The sequence below is a fragment of the Pristiophorus japonicus genome, chromosome 1 (assembly GCF_044704955.1).
Source record: "Pristiophorus japonicus isolate sPriJap1 chromosome 1, sPriJap1.hap1, whole genome shotgun sequence".
NCBI classification, from domain to species: domain Eukaryota; kingdom Metazoa; phylum Chordata; class Chondrichthyes; family Pristiophoridae; genus Pristiophorus; species Pristiophorus japonicus.
The window spans coordinates 491,923,962-491,948,030 of NC_091977.1; the positions used below are offsets into that span (position 1 = coordinate 491,923,962).

At 43.6% G+C, this 24,069-nt stretch overlaps 1 protein-coding gene across 4 annotated transcripts in view; it reads left to right on the forward strand.

Annotated features, from left to right (window-relative positions):
- Positions 1-24,069, forward strand: part of LOC139277169 (1-phosphatidylinositol 4,5-bisphosphate phosphodiesterase gamma-1-like) — a 273,993-nt gene that overhangs the window by 165,298 nt on the left and 84,626 nt on the right. For all 4 annotated transcript variants that reach the window (XM_070895279.1, XM_070895298.1, XM_070895271.1 and 1 more), the window contains exons 5-6: positions 11,245-11,329; positions 21,617-21,697. In XM_070895279.1, the coding sequence (XP_070751380.1) occupies positions 11,245-11,329; positions 21,617-21,697 (166 nt within the window). The remainder of the gene's footprint in view (positions 1-11,244; positions 11,330-21,616; positions 21,698-24,069) is intronic.

The window sequence follows — 24,069 nt, forward strand, 5'->3', positions numbered from 1 at the left end:
TACTTGCTCTAATTAGACAATGTGAATGAGGATAGTACATCAAATCACTATTTATTGACTTGCTCAGCTCTTATTTTTACAACCTGGGTAGTGTCCTTTTGCTATGAGCCTTTCACGATGGTTTCGCCATAAACAGACTGCAATATCTTTCAAGCACTCCAACCTTCCTCACTGAGACTACTTTTATCATTCCTTGACCACTACTCCTTCTCTGTATAATAACGTCTCTGTATCAGAACACCACCCCACCCTGAAAACAAAACAACTTACCAACATTCTCTTCCCCACCCTCAAGAAAAATATTTCTCAGTTAAGAAGTTATGAAAAGTGTTGAAATATAAAATAAAAAAATGAATTATGCTTCCCATATTTTTTTAATTCATTCCTAGTATGTGGGAGTCATTGGCAAGGCCAGCATTTATTGCCCATCCCTAATTGCCCTTCTTGAACCACTGCTAATCAGTTAGTAACTGAAGTATCCATATCCAAATGTGTGTTTATCACATAGACATCACACTGCTGCCACCCTGCTGCACACATCATGCTCAAGATGTCACTCACTCTTTCTTTCTTTCTTTCTTTTTTCTTTTTTTCTTTTTTCCAATTTCAGCATCCGTAGGGTTAATCTTCCATCTCCTGCCTACCAAGCTTGGTATAGATTTCCAAAGAACATTATTCTGGTACTTGGCAACACTATCTGCTGCCAGCAGTGTTCAAACATGACTTCTGACAGGAAGTGATATCCCTGAAATAGCAAGTGATGCAGGGCAGCAGAAGCTGATTGAGTGTTCAGTCAGAAATGACCCTCTTAATGGGCTCAATTTTCCCCGAACCCGTTTTCTGGTGTTGCCTGAGTTGCGCTGCTTCATTACGTGAGTAGATGCTCCAGGAAAAAATCTTTGTAATTTCCCCGATGTTTGGCCTCTAGTCTGCAGCTGCGCAGCGTGGTCAGTCGCCTTGGGGCGGGGGGTGGGGGGGGAGGTGGAGCCTGCGTTCTGCGCTGGAAAAAGGTGCCGGGCCTTCTGCGCATGCACGGTGGAAAAAATTGACATTCCTGACGTCTCTGAAATGGCCGCGGATGCGCAGTAGCGCTCCGAGTTGGCAATCGGCCATTAACTCCACACCAGAGGATTAGAAGGTCTTAAGTCCACAAGAGGAAGGTATTATTTACTTATTTAATAATTGATATTTGTCCTTGCATTGAGTACCCTCCCCCACCCCAGCCTCTCTGTTGCCTTGCCGCCGCTCTGTGGCCTCTGATGCCGGCCAGTTCACTCCCTCCCGCCCCTAGCCCAGGCCGAGTGGCCTCCTGGTGCGTTCTCCTACTCCTAGCCCAGGCCGAATGTTCTCCTCCCTTCTGGTCCCAGCACCTAACTTCACCTCTCCCTCCCCCCATTCTCTTTCTCCCCCCTTCTCTCTCTCTCCCCCCTTCTCTCTCTCTCTCTCCCCCACCCCCCGCCTCCCCCCACCCCTTTCTCCCTCTCCCCCTCTCTCTTACCTTTCCTGCTGCTGCTGTCCGGGCATCTGCTGCACTTACCTGCACCAATTTCCTTACCTGCGCTGATTTCTTTAACTCTCCGCAAGGGTTTTCCCGAGTGGCCACATACCCTGGCCTAAGTAGAAATTGGGTAACTATTAGCTGGCCAAAGTTGCTTAAATGGGCAGAATTGGCGTAGGTGGCTGGTAACGCCCCCTTTTGAGCAAAAAAAAGTACCTAAAAAAAACGTAATTAAGTCAGTTACGCTGGTGCAATTTGATTGGGGAAACTGGGGATTTTTAAGTTACGCCAGAAAAAGCAGCCTGCTCAAAAAAAAAACTAGAGCAAATACTGGGGAAAATTGAGGCCAATATTTTTATGTACTTTAATCAGAAATGATGAAAAAAGAAAGAAGTAAGAACTTCCATTCATGTAATGCTTTATCATATCCTCAGGACTTCCGAAAGATCTTCACAACCAATGAATTGCAATTTGAAGTGCAGCCACTGTTGTTATATAGGATAATGTGGAAGCCAAATTGTGCAGAGCAAGATCCCATAAACAATAAATGAGATGAACAACCACTTTATCTGTCATTATTTGAGGGAAGAATGTTGATCAGGACACGCTGCTCTTCCAGACTAGTACCATGGGATCTCTTTGCATCTATTTTAATTACTGAGCCAAGCAAAAGGGCCTCGGTTTAACATTGCATCTCAGTGAAAACTCCAACAATTCAACAGGCCCTCAGTACTGCATCAAAAGGTCGGTCTGGATTATATGCTCATATCTTGGAGTGGGGTTTAAACCTATAGTAACAATGTAAGAAACTCTGTCTTGCAGAATTCCTCTGCTTTGCAGGAAAATGTATCTGTATAATGGTTTAAGCAGGAAGACATGCACACTGGTGTAAATATAAAAGAGAGTGAGACTGAGGCAGACTGAGATGGAAGGAGTGACAGAGAAATAGAAAGCACAAGGCAGACAAGATTATGTAAGAATGCCAGGTGTGTGATTGTAACCTCACACCACTTCACCTCAGGTTCACAACCTTACACTTACCAAGTGCCTCATTTCCCATACTGCAGAACAACAACAGGAAAAGCCCTTTTAAATACCAGTACTGATTGGCACTATGGGAATGTTTGTTGTGCACATATCACTGGTAAGCCACACAAAGGGAAAGGTTTTATTCCTAGAGTTTGGCTATTGGATTTTAGCAATAGGTGCCACTAATAGGAAAGAAACTCCTTAAATATCTTCAAACCCCAAGCCTGTATCTTAAAATAGCCATAGACTCACTGGCAGGCAAATATTAAAGGAGGCAGAGATTTTTCAGAGAAGCTGGAGGACCCCACGACATACTTCTCTCCAGTCAGAAAAAAACATCCATTCACCACTACTCTCTGCCTTCTTTCCCTTAGCCAATTACATACCCAAGTTACCACCATTCCTTTGTGCTTCTATTTTCCAAATAAATCTGTTATGAGGTGTTTTATCAAATGCCTTTTGAAAGTCCATATATGCAACATCTACTGCACTACCTTCATCAACCCTGTAGGAAACGAGGCAGCCAATTTATACACAGCAAGTTCCCAGAAACAGCAATTAAATAAATTACCAGATATTCTATTTAGTAGGCATTCATTGAGGGATAACTATTGACCAGGACTCCCTGCTCTTGTTCGAATAATGCCATGGGATTAGTTATGTCCACCCTAGAGGGCAGACGGGTCCTCGGTTTAACATCTCATCCAAAAGACGACACCTCTAACAGTGCAGCACTCAGTACTGCACTGAAGTATCAGCTTCGATTATGTGCTCAAGTCAAAGGTGACAAGGCTACCACTGAGAGACAGCTAACACTAGAGAGATGGGGACAGGCTGAGAGAGAGAGAGACAGATAGAAAGAGTCGAGAGTGAACTAGACAAGAGAAGAAGAAAGAGATAGAAGGATAACAATGGGGATAGAGAGATTCATCCCAACCTGCTTTTGGGCTATTAATAGCCCAAAAGCAGGTTGGGATGAATTTTTCTTTCTCTCTTCTCAGTTCACCTGGCTGTGAGATTGCAAGTATTTTAGGGAGCAGAAGAAAGCAATTGATTCACATGGACATAGGGCTATCCTAGCATGCAAACTGGCAGTGAAATCGCTCTATTAAAACTATTGGTCTTATGGAGGTAATTTAGTGCAATCGTGTAAAATGGGTGATAGCGAGTCAGCAGCCATTGACTTTAATGGAAATAAAAATGGAAAGAGGTATAAAAAGGGCTGCCAATTCTCTACCCATTTTACACTATCGCACAAAGTCAAAATTACCACCATATCTTCAATATCCCTGTAAAGCAAGGTACCTGTCAAAATTAGAGAGCCTTTAAGAGTGATACTTAGGATCAAAAGGAGTGAGAATGGTCACAAACCTTTTTAAATGTATGGGGCTGTGTTACACATCGAAGTAGGTTACACATTTGAACTAAAATGAGAGAGAGAGCAGACATTTATGAACCCACATATCGTGATACCATATCTTGCCTTGTTTTCCAGTGAGAGAAAGCAGGAGATATGCTGGGAATTACCCACATAATGCAGACATATAGGAGATCAAGGCAAAAGGGCAGGGGTTTCAAATCACCCACGTTGGACTCCTGCTAAATATGAGAGCGTTGGTTGCATTTGTTATTGTAAAAACTGTGGGGAATTTGAATTCCTGTCACCATCTTTGCTCCAGATGCAGGGATATCTCTCTTGTAAGAGAGGAATTCTGACAGATACTGTCCCTTTAAGGTCAGCCATCTGTCTTCTGTCAGCTTTATGGAAACCATGTCAGGCTGTGCTGCTCAGCTCCCTGGCTCTGTGTACCGGTACATTATACAAGGCCTGCAGACTGAGCACAGATTCATTGCTGCTGCGCTCTGCTGTGCAACTCTGGTCACTGCAGCAAATGCACGCTGACTATGTTCTGGGGGTAAAAGCAATTATCAGAAATAGTCTCTGGCCCAGAATTTCCTGGAAACTTGTGCCGAAACATTAGCATAAATACTGCGCCTTGCCGATTTTAAGCTCAAACTATCGAGGAAATTCAAGTGTCAGTGACTTATGCTAGTTTTAATCCTACGCCTGAATTTGCTTGATCTCTCCCGCTGATTCTGCAAAACCTTTAGCGAAACCTTCAGCCGCTCATTAACATAGCTTCGTCCCCATACAAAAGTGCAGCTTAGGCAAATTTCCTGCATTTACACCAGTTTTTGTCATGTGTAGATTTAAGCAAAATAAAAAATTTAGGGGCAGCAGTGACCAATGTCTCTATTTATGTTTAAAAAAGAATTTAGCTTAATACAGCACCAATATAAACCTCTACTTACCAAATAAAACAGCATGGTTGACAAAAGAGGTGAGAGATAACATTGGGGTAATGTATTGACGTGGATAGAGAACTGGTTGGCAGACAGGAAGCAAAGAGTAGGAATAAATGGGTCCTTTTCAGAATGGCAGGCAGTGACTAGTGGGGTACCGCAAGGTTCAGTACTGGGACCTCAGCTATTTACAATATACATTAATGATTTAGACGAAGGAATTGAATGTAATATCTCCAAGTTTGCAGATGACACTAAGCTGGGTGGCAGTGTGAGCTGTGAGGAGGATGCTAAGAGGCTGCGGGGTGACTTGGACAGGTTAGGTGAGTGGGCAAATGCATGGCAGATGAAGTATAATGTAGATAAATGTGAGGTTATCCACTTTGGTGACAAAAACAGGAAGGCAGAATATTATCTGAATGGTGGCAGATTAGGAAAAGGGGAGGTACAACGAGACCTGGGTGTCATGGTACATCAGTCATTGAAAGTGGGCATGCAGGTACAGCAGGCGGTAAAGAAGGCAAATGGCATGTTGGCCTTCATAGCGAGAGGATTTGAGTATAGGAGCAGGGAGGTCTTACTGCAGTTGTACGGTGCCTTGGTGAGGCCACACCTTGAATTTTGTGTACAGTTTTGGTCTCCTAATCTGAGGAAGGACATTCTTGCTATTGAGGGAGTGCAGTGAAGGTTCACCAGACTGATTCCCGGGATGGCAGGAATGACATATGAAGAAAGACTGGATCGACGGCTTATATTCATTGGAATTTAGAAGAATGAGAGGGGAACTCATAGAAATATATAAAATTCTGACGGGATTGGACAGGTTAGATGCAGGAAGAATGTTCCCGAATTTGGGAAAGTCCAGAACCAGGGGTCACAGTCTAAGGATAAGGGGTAAGCCATTTAGGACCGAGATGAGGAGAAACTTTTTCACTCAGAGAATTGTGAACCTGCAGAATTCTCTACCACAGAAAGTTGTTGAGGCCAGTTCGTTAGATATATTCAAAAGGGAGTTAGATGTGACCCTTACGGTTAAAGGGATCAAGGGGTATGGAGAGAAAGCAGGAATGGTTCCTGAAGTTGCATGATCAGCCATGATCATATTGAATGCTGATGCAGGCTCGAAGGGCCGAATGGCCTATTGCTGCACCTATTTTCTATGTTTCTATAAAACTAAAGGAACGAACATATAAACGTGCAAAGAGTAGTGTAAATCCAGGAGACTGGGAAAGATGTAATGAACAGTAAAGGAAGACAAAAAAGATAATAAAAGTTGCAAAATGGGAATACAAAAATTAACTTTTGAGGGATATCAAGATTAACCAAAAAGGTTTTATAATTATATTAGTAGAAAAAGGGAAGTCAAAGGTAATGTGCCCTATAAAACCGATGGGGATAATATTGCAAATGAAAATAAGGAAATGGCAGACTTAGAACATAAGAACATAAGAAATAGGGACAGAAGTAGGCCATACAGCCCCTCGAGCCTGCTCCGCCATTCAATAAGATCATGGCTAATCTGATTATGGACTCAGCTCCACTTCCCTGCCCGCTCTCCATAACCCCTTTATCATTTAAGAAACTGTCTATTTTTGTCTTATATTTATTCTTCCACAGCTCTCTGAGGCAGCGAATGCCACAGATTTACAACCCTCTGAGAGAAGACATTTCTCCTCATCTCAGTTTTAAATGGGTGGTCCCCTTATTCTAAGATCATGCCCTCTAGTTCTAGTCTCCCCCACCAGTGGAAACATTCTCTCTGCATCTACCTTGTCAAACCCTCTCATAATCTTTCGATAGATTACTTGAATTCCCAGTGAGTAGAGGCCCAACCTACTCAACCTTTCCTCATAAGTCAACCCCCTTATCTCCGGAGTCAACCTAGTGAACCTTCTCTGAACTGCCTCTAAAGCAAGTATATCCTTTCGTAAATATGGAAACCAAAACTGTACACAGTATTCCAGGTGTGGCCTCACCAATATCCTGTATAGCTGTAGCAAGGCTTCCCTGCTTTTATACTCTATCCCCTTTGCAATAAAGGCCAAGATTCCATTGGTCTTCCTGCTCACTTGCTATACCTGCATACTATCCTTTTGTGTTTCATGCACAAGTACCCCCAGGTCCCGCTTACTGCAGCAGTTTTCAATCTTTCTCCATTTAAATAATAACTTGCTCTTTGATTTTTTTTTCTGCCAAAGTGCATGATCTCACACTTTCCATACACTCCATCTGTCCAATTTTTGCCCACTCACTTAGCCTGTCTATGTCCTTTTGCAGATTTTTTGTGTCCTCACACATTGCTTTTCCTCCCATCTTTGTATCGTCAGCAAACTTGGCTACATTACACTCAGTCCCTTCTTCCAAGTCGTTAATATAGATTGTAAATAGTTGAATAATTACTTTGTATCAGTCTTCACAATAGTGTACCTGACTTTCCAGGGAAATTAATGTATCAAGGACTGTAACTCACTAAAGTTAATGTAAGCAAGTAAAGAGTATTAGAAAAAATAATAGCACTAAAGGCTGTGATATCACAGGACCTGATGGTTTTCACTGCAGAGTTTTAAAAGTAGTAGGTGAAGAAATTGCAGCTGTTTTAGCCATAAACTTTCAAAGCTCTCTCAATTCAGGAATTGTCTTTTTAATACGAAAATTGCAGATGTAACTCCATAATTTATGAAAGATGATAGAGAGAAACCAGGAAATCGTAGACCTGTTAGTCTAACGTTTGTTGTGGGAAAGTTATTGGAATCTATAATTAATGACAGAAGGACTGAGCATTAAGATAAATTTGAGAGTCAACATAGATTTGTAAAGGGTAGATCATGCCTAACAAACCTAATTTTTTGAGGAAATAACTAAAGTAGTAGACAGGGAAATGTAGTTTATACCGACTACCAGAAGGCACTCGATAAGGTTCCATCTAAGAGACTATTAGCTAAAATTAAAGCTCATAGGGGTGTTCAACTGCTTTCTCTCTTGTGGTCATAAAAGATCCCACAGCACTATTTCGAAGAGCAGGTGAGTTATCCTCGGTGTCCTGGCCAATATTTATCCCTCAATCAACATCACCAAAATAGATTATCTGGTCTATCACATTGTTGTTTGTGGGACCTAGCGGTGTGCAATTTGGCTATCGCCAATTTTTCTATATTACAGCAGTGACGACATATCAAAAAAAGTACTGCCTGTAAAGCACTTTGGGATGTCCTGAATTGTGAAAGGTTCTATATGAATCGAAGCCTTTCTTTCTTTCCCCTTATGCTGGAGTCAATGGCTCAGGTCTTGCTCTGTCACACTTCAGCCGGTGCAATGAGATCATTGGAATTTTGGTTAATCAAACATTCAATCAACAGCTGCTTCCTCATACCTTTGAAAGTCCAACCTCCAGTCCTTCATCTATCAACATTCTTGGCCTCACCACATAACCTAGAATCATAGAATCATAGAATGGTTACAGCACAGAGGGGGCCATTTGGCCTGTCAAGCTCTCTGCAAGAGCACTGCAGCTAATCCCACTCTCCCGTCCTTTTCCCATAGCCCTGCAAATTTTTTTCCTTCAGGTACTTATCCAATTCCCTTTTGAAAGCCTCAATTGAATGTGCCTCCAGATCCTAACCACTCACTGTGTAAAAATGTTTGTCTTCATGTCGCCTTTGGTTCTTCTGCCAATCACCTTGAGTGGAACTCCCTTCTCCAATGTTAAAGCTGTCTCCAAGAGGTTTCTTTCCACCAATTCAAAGCTGTGAAACATTCTTAGCCATACATTTCCTGTCAGGTTCTGCCAGTAATTCAGCATAACCTGGAGGTACAAAGGAGGAATATCAGCTGCCAGAAGTGATATTGGCAGTTAATATGCCTTCCCAAATACTGAGATACAATGTACTTCCCATCATTTGCACCCTAGCAACACTGGGCCCAGGGACACCTGTGCATCGCTGCTGTTCACCATTGCTGAGGGCCTTTCGGTTACATTTTACGGCAAGTACAGAAACCGTCAGAGCAGAGAACCTGCAGCAGATGCCACATTAATACTGTAAATGGCACTGGCACTCACCCAAAATATTAAAATGCCCCCTCCCCTCAGTGTCAGTCAGGGCTTAGATGTAACACTTTTGCCTCTGAGTTAGAAGGCGATGGATTCAAGTCCCACCCTAGAGACTTGAACACAAAATCTAGGCTGACATTGCAGGACAGTACGAAGGGAGTGCTGCACTGTTGGCAGTACCATTAAACTGAGGTCCCATCTGCCCTCTAAGGTGGACGTAAAAGATCCCATGGCACAATTTCATAGAAGAGCAGGGGAGGTCGCTCCGGTGATCTGGCCAATAGTTATTCCTCAATCCACATCACTAAAGCAGATTATCTATCTGGTCATTTATTTCATTGCTGGTTGTTGGACCTTGCTGTGTGTAAAATGGCTGCCACGCTTCCCTACATTAGTGACTACACTTCAAAAATATTGCGCTTTGGAATGTCCTGAGGTTGTGAAAGGTCCTATGTAAATACTACATTCTTTCTTTGCTTTTAAGCCTTTCTTTTCACACTGTTATCATTATGCCTCGTTTTAAACCGATGCAAAGGTGGCGCTAAATAAATGCGAGTCTATCTATCTAAGTATCGTGCTTTCCTTAGCTCCCGATAGTTTTCAACGGTTTTTACGTTAGGCTAATGAGATTAGCAGGATATTTTGGCTTAAGTACCAGTCAGCAAGATCAGCATAGTAACAGCGTTAATTTAGTCGGATCTTTCGAGGTATGCCGATCCAAGCTAATTCTGTCTCTCATATAGTTAGACTCAATAATCCAGTTAAGCCCGTATCCAAAATGACACCATCAGCACTCGCGGTGTGTCTCATCTCCTCCTTTCTTCTCCTGGACCTTGATGCATGGTCCCAATGGGATGAGACACCCTCCAATACCCCACTCAAGAGGTGATTATTGATGTGTGGGTCTTGACAGTGATGGCCGATACGCTAGTCAACAATTCTATCTTCATCCAAGGGTTTGCAATTCAGCCAGGAGTAGAAGGATAGGGGTTGTGTGCTAAGGTGGGCATATGATAGTAGATTGAGCACATACTGTACATACACTAGAATGACAGGGATAGCCAGATGATGTGGTTGGCACTCATTCATTCCTACCTCTGCCTTTCACTTGTTCTGGTCGCCACCTTTCTCCCATGGCACCCTCAAACCATTCACTCATTCCTGCCCTTTGGATTTACTCATCCCTACCCTTTGTCTTTCACTCATTTCTTCCAACTCTATTTCGCTCATTTCAGAGAATCATCAAGAGAATCACCTACAATGGCTTCTCTTCCTGCTCCTGCACTGATATATCTGATGTCCCCCAAAGATAAATCCTTGGCCCCCTCCTATTTCTCATCTACACGCTGCCCCTCGGTGACATCATCCAAAAACACAGCGGCAGTTTCCACATGTGCGTTGACGACATCCAGCTCTACCTCACCACCACCTCTCTCGACCCCACCACTATCCCTAAATTGTCTGACTGCTTGTCCGACATCCAGTACTGGCTATTGGGAAGACTGAAGCTATTGTCTTTGGTCCCAGCTACAAACTCCATTTCCTAGCCAACGACTCAATCCGTCTCCCTGGCAACTGTCTGAGACTGAACCAGACTGTTCGCAACCTTGACGTCGTATTTGACCCCGAGATGAGCTTTCGACCACATATCCGCACCATCACTAAGACCGCCTATTACCATCTCCATAACATTGCCCAACTCCGCCCATGCCTCAGTGCATCTGCTGCTGAAACTCTCATCCATGCCTTTGTTACCTCTAGACTTGACTATTCCAACGCATTCCTGGCTGGCCTTCTTCCACCCTCCCTAAACTTGAGGGCATCCAAAATTCTGCTGACTGTGTTCTAACATATGACAAGTCCTGTTCACCTATCACCCCTGGGCTCGCTGACCTACATTGACTCCTGGTTAAGCAACACCTCGATTTTAAAATTCTCATCCTTGTTTTCAAATCCCTCCATGGCCTTGCCAGTCTCTATCTATGTAACCTCCTCCAGCCCTACAACCATCAAAATATCTGCGCTCCTCCAAATCTGGTCTCTTGCGTATCCCCGATTTTCATCATTCCACCATTGGCGGCCGTGCCTTCAGCTACTGAGACCTTAGCTCTAGAATTCCCTCCCTAAACCTCGCCGCCTCTCTACCTCTTTCCTTCTTTAAGCCGCTCCTTAAAACTTACCTCTTCATCTGCCCTAATATCTCATGTGGCTCCTGCCTTTCATTAATTTTGTCTTTTTTCTTCACATTCCTTCCCTCTCTGTTCACTCATTCCGACCTCTGACTTTCGTTCATTCCTACCTTCTTGCATGAAATATTTATGCTGTATGGTTATTGAACTGTATATGTAATGTTTATTTTTTCCAGCATCACTGTGAAGGATCTAAAGACCATGCTTCCTCAAGTCAACTACAGAGTCCCAAATATGAGGTTCTTGCGGGACAAGCTGTTGGTAAGTAGAAATACTTCTCTCACAACTCTTATGTTCCTTGCTCATTTTTGTAGATTAGGAAAAAGTGTCTGACTTCATGTAGCCCTTTAAATATACTTTCTTTTTTCTGAAAGATTTTGCTGAGGAGTCACATTACAGGGATTCGAACACTTTCATTATCCCATCAATACCCCCTAGCTAAGATGCCCTAATGACTTGTCAGCTTAGAAACATAGAAACATAGAAACATAGAAAATAGGTGCAGGGGCAGGTCATTCGGCCCTTCGAAACTGCGCCACCATTTAATATGATTATGGCTGATCATGCAACTTCAGTACCCCATTCCTGCCTTCTCTCCATTCCCCCGGATCTCTTTAGCCATAAGGGCCACATCTAACTCCCTTTTGAATGTATCCAATGAACTGGACTCAACAACTTTCTGCGGTAGAAAATTCCATAGGTTCACAATTCTCTGGGTGAAAAAGTTTCTCCTCATCTCGGTCCTATATGGCTTACCCCTTATCCTTAGACTGTCACCCCTGGTTCTGGACTTCCCCAACATCGAGAACATTCTTCCTGCATCTAACCTGTCCAATCCCGTCAGAATTTTATATGTTTCTATGAGATCCCCTCTCATTCTTCTAAATTCCAGTGTATATAAGCCGTCGATCCAGTCTTTCTTCATATGTCAGTCCTGCCATCCCGGGAATCAGTCTGGTGAACCTTCGCTGCACTCCCTCAATAGCAAGAATGTCGTTCCTCAGATTAGGTGACCAAAACTGCACACAATAATCAAGGTGTGCTCTCATCAAGGCCCTGTAACAACTGCAGCAAGACCTCCCTGCTCCTTTACTCAAATTCTCTCACTATGAAGGCCAACATGCCATTTGCTTTCTTAACTGCCTGCTGTACCTGCTTGCCTACTTCAATGACTGATGTACCATGACACCCAGGTCTCGTTGCACCTCCCCTTTTCCTAATTTGTCACCATTCAGATAATAATTTGCCTTCCTGTTTTTGCCACCAAAATGGATAACCTCACACTTATCCACATTATACTGCATCTGCCATGCATTTGCCCACTTACCTAACCTGTTCAAGTCACCCTGCAGCCTTTTAGCATCCTCCTCACAGCTCACACTGCCACCCAGCTTAGTGTCATCTGCAAACTTGGAGATATTACATTCAATTCCTTCATCTCAATCATTAATGTATATTGTAAATTGCTGGGGTCCCAGCACTGAACCTTGTGGTACCCCACTAATTACTGCCTGCCATTCTGAAAACGACCCGTTTATTCTCACTCTTTGCTTCCTGTCTGCCAACCAGTTCTCTATTCAAGTCAATACATTACCCCCAATCCCATGTGCCTTAATTTTGCACACTAATCTTTTGTGTGGGACCCGGTCAAAACCTTTTGAAAGTCCAAATACACCACATCCACTGGTTCTCCCTTGTCCACTCTACCAGTTACATCCTCAAAAAATTCTCGAAGATTTGTCAAGCATGATTTCCATTTCTTAAACCTTGCTGACTTGGACCGATCCTGTCACTGCTTTCCAAATGCGCTGCTATTACATCTTTAATAATTGATTCCAGCATTTTCCCCACTACCGATGTAAGGTTAACCGGTCGATAATTCGTTGTTTTCTCTCTCCCTTCTTTTTTAAAAAGTGGCGTTACATTAGCTACCCTCCAATCCATAGGAACTGATCCAGAATCCATGAAATGTTGGAAAATGACCACCAATGCAACTACTATTTCTAGGGCCACTTCCTTAAGTACTCTGGGATGCAGACTATCAGGCCCTGGGGATTTATCGGCATTCAATCCCATCAATTTCCCTAACACCATTTCCTGACTAATAAGGATTTCCCTCAGTTCCCTCAGTTCCTCCTTCTCGCTAGACCTTCGGTCCCCTAGTATTTTCGGGAGTTTATTTGTGTCTTCCTTAGTGAAGTGCAGTACCTGGTGTGATACTGAACCATACAGATCAGGAAGTTCCCAAGAAAAATCACCACAGCTCCATTTCCCTTAACTACAGCGTCAGGAAAGTGCCTTTTACTTATCAAATGTGAGCCTTCCATTACTACAGCAAGCACCCTTGTGGTCTCCTTAGAATTACAGAATTTTATAGCATAGGAGACCATTCAGCATCGTTCCTGTGCTGGCTCTTTAAAAGAGCTATTCAATTAGTTCCACTCCCCTGCTCTTTCCCTATTGTCCTCCAATTTTCTCCTTTACAAGAATATATCTAGTGATTTAGGGCTCAACATTGGCCAGAAGTTGCTCCGTTTTTTTTGGAGCAACTTGATTTTTCTGGAGTATCTTAAAAATTCCCATTTTGCACATTCAATTTGCGCCAGTGTACGTGAGTTAGTTAGGATTTTTTTTGTTTCGTTTTTTTTTCTCAACAGGGGGCGTTACCAGCCACCTACGCCAGTTTTGGCCATTTAGGCCACTTTGGCCAGCTAATAGTTATTACAAATCTACTTAGGCCAGCGTATTTGGCCACTTCAGAAAACCTTTGCGGAGAGTTAAGAAATCAGTGTAGGTAGATACATCGGAGGCCAGCAGAACTTAATGACTTGACTAAAGAATGTGAGTAGGATCAAACAGCTATACAGGACATCATATGACAAACTTTGCAAAGTTAATTTACTATACAACAGAAGCATTCATGGAAGCTTAAACTACAAAAATAAAAGAAGTAAAAGATAGTTGAATTAAATTGCCCTAATCTCAGAACTAATTTAAACAACTATTTGTTTGCAATAATTATACTGAGCCAAATTTGAGCCCATATTATTTAAATAATGTCTACTTCAATAAATAAGATATTCTCTCAGGGTTCCTCCGTCACTTATGATCTTCTTTCACAATAGCACCAGGTGAATAGGCTTGACAAATGGTCACCACTATTCACAAGAGACAAAACATATTTACATAATTTCAAAATATCCAAATAAAAAATAGAAGTAAGTCCTACCCAACCTTTATCTTCAGCGCGCGAAGGCAGCGGGCTGGCCTGTGCTTCTGTTATATAGTAAATTAACTTTGCAAAGTTATATGATGTCCTGTGTAGCTGTTTGATCCTACTCACATTCTTTAGTAAAGTCATTAAGTTCTGCTGGCCTCCGATGCACCTACCTGCGCTGATTTCTTAACTCTCCGCAAGGGTTTTCTGAAGTGGCCTGTGCGGTAGGCTACTCGGCCTGGGATAGGGGCGGGACGCACCACTAGCTGGTATGATGATGATGATTGGATCCCACGCTGCAGCAACATACTGAGAGGCTTGGGGCGAGGAGCGACTGCGCATGAGCACACACTCCAATGCGCATGTGCAGATGTCCCGGCATTGTTTTTAGCGCAGGACGCTGGCTCCGCCCCTGACCCGACTGGCCACGCTGCACGAAGACCCGGGAGAAGCTGGACAGTGGCCAAAGTGCGGAGCGATTTTTTCGGAGCACTTTTCAACTCAGAAAAGCGGCGCATCTCCAGTGAGTGCGCCGAAAAAAGGGGTGGGCCAATTTTGAGCCCATATACTTGCCTGAGATTAATGTCAATTTCTGCTCAGTTATGAACAGTTGTGTGCTATTGGTTTGTACTTACCAGGAGCTGGCTATGAATGCACAAACTAGTGCTTTGAATCCTTAACGCACATTCAGAAACAGGTCTTAAAGATGGAACACATGAGCTCTGGCCTGTTTAATGAGGGCTATCTTCCCAGTGTACTGAATGCTTCACAATACAAGCGTGTAATTGAATGTGGAGATATCAATGAGACTTTATACCATTCTGCCTGCTTGGAGGGTTGTAAAAGATCCCATATCACTAGTCAAAGAATAGGAGGCAGTTCACCTTGGCCAACATTGCTTCCTCAACCAACATCACCAAAAACAGATTAATTGGTCATTCATTCATTTGTTTACGGTTTGTGGGACATTGTCGTGATGCATTTACCTACAAAAGAACAGTGACCTTACTTCAAATGTAATTCTTTGCCTGTGAAGTGCTTTGGGTTGTCCTGAGGACCAGATAAGCTGCCAATATAAACAAAAGTTCTTTCATTCGCTCTTTACACAATCCTGACACTATATCAGTTTGTCATATGATAATGATCACTAAAATAATCTACATTACTGTGGTTGCCTCATGACTAGGAAAGCATATAAATCTCCCTCTATTTAACATTCTATTATAATCTCTGATAATTGTCATTGCACCGGGCTTCTTTAATGAAAACACAGAAAATGTTGTCTGTACCAAGCCGCTACATGCTCTTCCTATGGGTCCTAATAAAAAGGGGATCCATTTGACATGCAGAAAATAAAAGTCTGGCAAGGAATGACTGTGACCGCTGCTGGTGCTGACTCAGCGCTGAATCCCTAACAGCATAGTAATGTGAGCTCTATACCTCCCCAGTGCAGAATTAGGGGAATCCGATTCCATCGTATTGCCCAGGTGATGGCTCCAGTTTTTGAGATATGTTCTTGGTGTCATTGGCTTAACGTAACTCTAGAAGAAAGGTTACAGTAGCAGGCATTGATTCTAATAGAGTTGCCTTTGCAATCCCTCCCGTCCTCCAATGTCGAGGAACCAACTAGAGGGCTGGCTATCCTAGACTGATGTGTAATGAGAAAGGACTAATTAGCAATCTTGTTGTGCGAGGCCCCTTGGAGAAGAGAGACCATAATATGGTAGAATTCTTTATTAAGATGGAGAGTGACACAGTTAATTCAGAGACTAGGGTCCTGAACTTCAGGAAAGGTAACTTCAATGGTATGAGACGTGAATTGGCTAGAATAGACTGGCAAATTATACATAAAGGGTTGACGGCAGATAGGCAATGGCAAACATTTAAAGATCACATGGATAACTTCAACTGTTGGAGCGGATTTTTGGACATATACTTGACTAGTATACGGGACCAAACATTTGTTTTATTTTCCCCTTTAATGAATTTTGTAAGGGACAATACTGATGCATTATGCTTTATATAAAAAAAACAGTTAGACTTCAAGGTATGCTGGCCTTGAGTTATGGAGATTGGAAAGTGAGATATTGAACGACTGGAGAGATAATTAAGTGGGATGTCTGTCTATACCGGTGCCAAAAGACCTGCACTTGTTTATAATGCCCTGTCATAATGAAGGCTGGTTTATATCAAGAACTCAGCCTTGGATGAAAAGCTTTGCAAACCTTGTAAGGACTAGTGCTAAAACATGTGATGTAAAGTGACGTAATTTGTAAGATAAAAGAACCTCACTGGAGATACCAAATTGAGAATTGGTTCAGAGACAGGGGTCTCTAACACTTCTCCCAAAGCTTTGTCTCCGATTTAATCAACCTCTCTTTATATATTATACAGTCTCGGAAATATTTTTCCACAACACAACAATTGTACATCCCTGTCTAGAGTAAAAATAAAACAGGGAAGGTGGCTCAACCGTGGCTAAGAAGGGAAATTAAGGATAGTGTTAAATCCAAGGAAAAGGCATATAAATTGACCAGAAAAAGCAGCAAACCTGAGGACTGGGAGAAATGTGGAATTCAGCAGAGGAGGACAAAGGGTTTAATTAGGAGGGGGAAAATAGAGAATGAGAGGAAGCTTGCCCGGAACATAAAAACTGACTGCAAAAGCTGCTATAGATATGTGAAGAGAAAAAGATTAGTGAAGACAAACATAGGTCCCTTGCAGTCAGATTCAGGTGAATTTATAATGGGGAGCAAAGAAATGGCAGACCAGTTGAACAAATATTTTGGTTCTGTCTTCACGAAGGAAGACAAAAATAACCTTCCGGATGTATTAGGGGACCAAGGGTCTAGTGCGAAGGAGGAACTGAAGGATATCCTTACTAGGTGGGAAATTGTGTTAAGGAAATTGATGGGATTGAAGGCCGATAAATCTCCGGTGCCTGATAGTCTGCATCCCAGAGTACTTAAGGAAGTGGCCCTAGAAATAGTGGATGCATTGGTGATCATTTTCCAACAGTCTATCGACTCTGGATCAGTTCCTATGGACTGGAGGGTAGCTAATGTAACACCACTTTTTTGAAAAGGAGGGAGAGAGAAAATGGGTAATTATAGACCGGTTAGCCTGACATAAGTAGTGGAGAAAATGTTGGAATCAATTATTAAAGATGAAATAACAGCGCATTTGGAAAGGAGTGACCGGATCGGTCCAAGTCAACATGGATTTATGAAAGGCAAATCATGCTTGACAAATCTGAAATTTTTTGAGGATGTAACTAGTAGAATGGACAAGGGAGAACCAGTGGATGTGGTGTATTTGGACTTTCAAAAGGCTTTTGACAAGGTCCCACACAAGAGATTAGTGTGCAAAATTAAAGCACATGTTATTGGGGATAATGTACTGATGTGGATAGAGAACTGGTTGGCAGACAGGAAGCAGAGAGTCGGGATAAATGGGTCCTTTTCAGAATGGCAGGCACTGACTAGTGGGGTGCCGCAGGGCTCAGTGCTGGGACCCCAGCTCTTTACAATATACATTAATGATTTGGATGAAGGAATTGAGTGTAATATCTCCAAGTTTGCAGATGACACAAAACTGGTTGGCGGTGTGAGCTGTGAGGAGGACGCTAAGAGGCTGCAGGGTGACTTGGACAGGTTAGGTGAGTGGGCAAATGCATGGCAGATGCAGTATAATGTGGATAAATGTGAGGTTATCCACTTTGGTGGCAAAAACACGAAGGCAGAATATTATCTGAATGGCGGCAGATTAGAAAAAGGGGAGGTGCATTGAAACCTGGGTGTCATGGTACATCAGTCATTGAAAGCTGGCATGCAGGTACAGCAGGCGGTGAAGAAGGCAAATGATTATGTTGGCCTTCATAGCTAGGGGATTTGAGTATAGGAGCAGGGAGGTCTTACTGCAGTTGTACAGGGCCTTGGTGAGGCCTCACCTGGAATATTGTGTTCAGTTTTGGTCTACTAATCTGAGGAAGGACGTTCTTGCTATTGAGGGAGTGCAGCGAAGGTTCACCAGACTGATTCCCGGGATGGCTGGACTGACATATGAGGAGAGACTGGATCGACTGGGCCTTTATTCACTGGAGTTTGGAAGAATGAGGGGGATCTTATAGAAACATATAAAATTCTGACGTGACTGGACAGGTTAGATGCAGGAAGAATGTTCCCGATGTTGGGGAAGTCCAGAACCAGGGGACATAGTCTAAGGATAAGAGGTAAGCCATTTAGGACTGCGATGAGGAAAAACTTCTTCACTCAGAGAGTTGTTAACCTGTGGAGTTCCCTACTGCAGAGAGTTGTTGATGCCAGTTCATTGGATATATTCAAGAGGGAGTTAGATATGGCCCTTATGGCTAAAGGGATCAAGGGGTGTGGAGAGAAAGCAGGAAAGGGGTACGGAGGTGAATGATCAGCCATGATCTTATTGAATGGTGGTGCAGGCTCGAAGGGCCGAATGGCGTTCTCCTGCACCTATTTTCTGTGTTTCTTTGTTCCTATGTCCTTTTTAACTCATACTACACTTGCAAACAGTACAGCGGTCTACTAGCTTAGTTTGTTGGCACACCAGTTCAATGGGGTACCAAGGCATTGCGGATAACAGTGATTTAAAAACATTTGTTCCGGGATGTGGGCGTTGCTGGCAAGGCCGGCATTTATTGCCCATCCCTATTTGCCCTTGAGCAGGTGGTGGTGAGCCACCTTCTTGAACCGCTGCAGTCCGTGCAGTGAAGGTACTCCCAGAGGGCTGTTAGGTAGGGAGCTCCAGGATTTTGACCCAGCGACGATGAGGGAACGGCAAAATATTTCCAAGATAAAATGGTGTATGACTTGGAGGGGAACTTGCAGGTGATGGTGTTTCCATGCACCTGCTGCTCTTGTCCTTCTAGGTGGTAGAGGTCGCAGGTTTGGGAGTTGCTGTCAACGAAGCCTTAGCGAATTGCTGCAGTGCATCTTATAGATGGTACACACTGCAGCCACGGTGCACTGGTGATGGAGGGAGTGAATGTTGAAGGTGGTGGATGGGGTACCAATCAAGCGGGCTGTTTTATCTTGGATAGTGTCGAGCTTCTTGTGTGTTGTTGGAGCTGCACTCATCCAGGCAAGTGGAGAGTATTCCATCACACTCCTGACTTGTGTCTTGCAGAAGGTGAAATGGCTTTGAAGAGTCAGGAGGTGAGGCATTCGTGGCAGAACGAATGACGCCCACATCCCGTGAATGAATAAAAAAAATAGTACTGATCAATGTTCCCTTTAAGCTGTATGGCAGCGTAACTGTCTGGAGCTCCCGCACGAGAGCTTTTAAATAGAAAAAATGCGCATGCGCGGGAATTTGAATGAGCCACCTAGCCCATAAAAGGGATCGCTTACCCCCCCAAAAATTAAAGGATACATTGGTACCAATACTGTGGTAATGATTTACTCATCATCATAGGCAGTCCCTCGAAATCGAGGAAGACTTGCTTCCGCTCTAAAAGTGAGTTCTTAGGTGACTGAACAGTCCAATGCGGGAATTACAGTCTCTGTCGCAGATGGGACAGACAGTGGTTGAAGGAAAGGGTGGGTGGGACTGGTTTGCTGCACGCTCCTTCCGCTGCCTGCGATTGTTTTCTGCATGCTCTCGGCAACGGGACTCGTGTTGCTCAGCGCCCTACAATACTACAATTGTATCAATACTGCGTTAATATTTTGTTAATACTGTTCTAATAATGTACTGAAACTACCTTAATACTGAGTTGATGTTGCCAAAATTCAATTAATATTGTGTTAATACTGTGCTCAAGCCGTATCAATACTGTAATAACAATGTGCTAAAATTCTGATAATGTTGATTAATTTCTTTAAAGTAAATGCTAGCTGAAGAGCTTGTTCTGAAAGAGACTGAAGGTTATTAGAACACATGTAAACAGAGATCAAATTCTCTGGAACATCATGGGTTTAGTCCGGTTGGGACTTTGGGAATATCATGTGTCGAAAATAATTGCTTCGAGATCAATAATGTGGATTCGAATGCAACATTGATACTCTATAGCATTTGCTGTATAAGCTCTGGGATCAGCAGAATAATCTTTTTAAAAGTTTTATTCATAGGAGACTTAATAAATTGGGAGGATTCATGACTGGGCAATATAAGAACATAAGAACATAAGAAATAGGAAAAGGAGTAGGCCATATGGCCCCTCGAGCCTGTTCCACTATTCAATACGATCATGGCTGATCTGATCATGGATTCAGCTCCATTTCCCCGCCTGCTCCCCATAATCCCTTATCCCCTTATCGTTTAAGAAACTGTCTATTTCTGTCTTAAATTTATTCAATGTCCCAGCATCCACAGGTCTCTGAGGCAGCGAATTCCACAGATTTACAACCCTCTGGGAGAAGAAATTTCTCCTCATCTCTGCTTTAAATGGGCAGCGCTTTATTCTAAGATCGTGCCCGCTAGTTCTAGTCTCCCCCATCACTGGAAACATCCTCTCTGCATCCACCTTGTCAAGCCCCCTCATAAACTTATACGTTTCGATAAGATCACCTCTCATTCTTCTGAATTCCAATGATTAGAGGCCCAACCTACTCAAACTTTCCTCATAAGTCAACCCCTTAATCCCCGGAATCAACCTAGTGAACCTTCTCTGAACTGCCTCCAAAGCAAGTATATCCTTTTATAAACATGGAAACCAAAACTGCACGCAGTATTCCAGGTGTAGCCTCACCAATACCTTATATAACTGTAGCAAGACTTCCCTGCTTTTATACTCCATCCCCTTTGCAATAAAGGCCAAGATACCATTGGCCTTCCTGATCGCTTGTGTTTCAAGCACAAGTACCCCCAGGTCCCGCTGTACTGTGGCACTTTGCAATCTTTCTCCATTTAAATAATAACTTGCTCTTTGATTTTTTTCTGCCAAAGTGTATGACCTCACACTTTCCGACATTATACAACATCTGCCAAATTTTTGCCCACTCACTTAGCCTGTCTATGTCCTTTTGCAGATTTTTTGTGTCCTCCTCACACATTGCTTTTCCTCCCATCTTTGTATCATCAGCAAACTTGGCTACGTTACACTCAGTCGCTTTTTCCAAGTCGTTCATATAGATTGTAAATAGTTGGGGTCCCAGCACTGATCCCTGTCCCACTAGTTACTGGTTGCCAATCAGAGAATGAACCATGTACTTGGCCTATCGGAAAAGAACAAGCTGGAAGAGCCAAATGATGTTCAGTACTTTCCAATACTCTTCCAGCACAAAGCTGCCTCTGCTGGTGAGTGTGACAGAGGCTGTGGATTCATGGTACCTATGCTTTATTTATCCTCCTGACAGGAAGTGGACACGAGGGTGGATATGAACTACGGGCACTTCATTCTATTCTACAGAAACCTGTTGTTTGATGCACAGAAATCAGTGAGTATTTACTTAGATTGATGGACCAACTGCAAGCCTGATGTACAATTGAATGAATATAGATATATGTTGCCCCTGCTGTAACTTTAAAATATGCACAAGGTCAGCTGTTCACTATACCATATACAGGATCTGCTATGTTCCATAGTAAATATAGGATCAGCTATTTCCCTAGGAGGTGGGGGGGAGAATTGGGTACCACTCACGAGGCACGAGACTTTGGGGTTACCGCCCACAAAAGGAAGTAGAGCACAAAATAAAGCGCTTCACTTCCTTTCTGGAGCGATAGTGGGACGAATGTGTTGGGAGCGGGGAGCAGCGCTACGCAGTGGGCCGTATAAGAGGGGCTTGTCCCTTAATTAAAGGGAAGGGCCCAAGCTGCACACTCAGTCCCAGAAAAAGGGTCCTACCTGGACCACCAGGGAGCGGGGATCTGAAGCGGAGTGCCGAACTGACCAAAAATGACACGGACCCCGCGTTCAAAACCTCAATGGGACACACAACAAAATCGGAGACATTTTTTTTTAAAGCAACACACCTTCCCGTTAACTTGGGCCCCATGAGCGGCCGGCCGCCTGGTACGTGCCCCCTGAAGTTGTCGCTGTCATCGCCCAGCGCAGCTTCAGGGGCGGTACCCAATTTAGGGTCCGGATGCTAACGGGGCGCTGTGCACCGTAATGACATCATAATCACTAGCGGAGCGGGGTGCTATGGGTTGCCGCATCTGCTAAACTCCCGCCGAATTTAGCGGAAGTTGTTAGCAGCACCGCGCCCGGGCAAAAAGTTGTTTGCGCCCTGTTAGCGCCGCCCAGGGGTGCTAAAGGGAGCCGCAAATGACCCGAATTTCTAGGCAAGGATCTGTTATTCTCTATAATAGAAGATCCATTGTTCCCTGTAATATCTTCGATCTCTGTTAACTGCCGCTATCTTGTTAGGGGACTTTAAATGGGTGACCAGCATGCCCGCCTGTTTCAGGTAGGAAGCGACTTTAAGATGCAAGTTAGGGTCCTGTGACATATATCGGACCCCGATTGCCATTTTGAGGTACACACGCTCCACTCATTTGTACTGGTATTGAGCAGCCTAAATTGCAGTTCTTAAAGGGACCGCTGGAGGCAGCACAAAACCATTTTAATTTTTTATTTTTGTGGGGCCAGGAATGAGAAGCCCACCTCCCCTTGGAATCACTGCACCCCCGCCCTCCCCCCCCCCCCACCCCAGGCTCAGACTTTCAGGCCCCCTCCCCAGCTGGGAAACTCCCTCAGAACGCCAGTTTGGCACGCGCAGCTTGCTGGATCCATGTAAATGAGGCTCAAAATGACAAAGAGATATTAATAGATTAAGTGAATGGGAAAAACTGTGGCAAATGGATTTCAATGTCGGCAAGTGTGAGGTCATCCACTTTGGACCTAAAAAGGATAGATCAGAGTACTTTATACATGGTGAAAAGCTAGAAACAGTGGAAGTCCAAAGAGACTTCAGGGATCATGTACAGATACAGAAAATAATCAAAAAGGCAAATGGAATGCTGAGCTTTATATCGAGAGGACAAAAATATAAGTGGGTAGAAATTATGACACAGCTATACAAAGCCCTGGTTAGACCACACCTGGAGTACTGTGTTCACTTCTGGGCACCACACCTTGGAGAGAGTGCAGCGTAGATTATCCAGGTGGATAAGGTGGTTGAGAAGGCATACAGAATGCTTGCCCTTATCGGCCGAGGCATAGAATACAAGAGCAGGGAGGTTATGCTTAAATTGTATAATACACTGGTTAGGACACAGCTGGAATACTGCGGCAGTTCTGGTTGCCATATTATAGGAAGGACTTGATTGCACTGGAGAGGGTGCAGAGGAGATTTACGAGGATGCTGCCTGGAATGGAGAATCTTAGCTATGAGGACAGATTGGGTTTGTTCTCCTTGGAACAGAGGAGGCTGAGAGGAGACCTAATTGAGGTGTATAAAATTTTGAGGGGCCTAGATAGCAAGGGCCTATTTCCCTTGGTGGAGGGGTCAATTATGAGGGGGTATAGGTTTAAGGTGGTTGGTGAAAGGTTTAGAGGGGATTTGAGGGGAAGCTTCTTCATGCAGAAGGTTGTGAGGATCTGGAACTCACTGCCTGGAAAGGTGGTAGAGGCAGAAACCCTCACCACATTTAAAAGGTGCTTGGATGGCACTTGAGGTGCCATAACCTGCAGAGTTATGGACCTAGAGCTGGTAAGTGGGATTAGACTGGATAACCTCTTGTTGGCTGGCGCAGATCTGATGGTAAGTACTTCAGGGAATCTAATACGGCCAGAGTGATCTCCTGGACTAGTTTTGATTGCCTGGATGGGTTGAAGAGGAATTTTCCCAGATTTTTTTCCTCC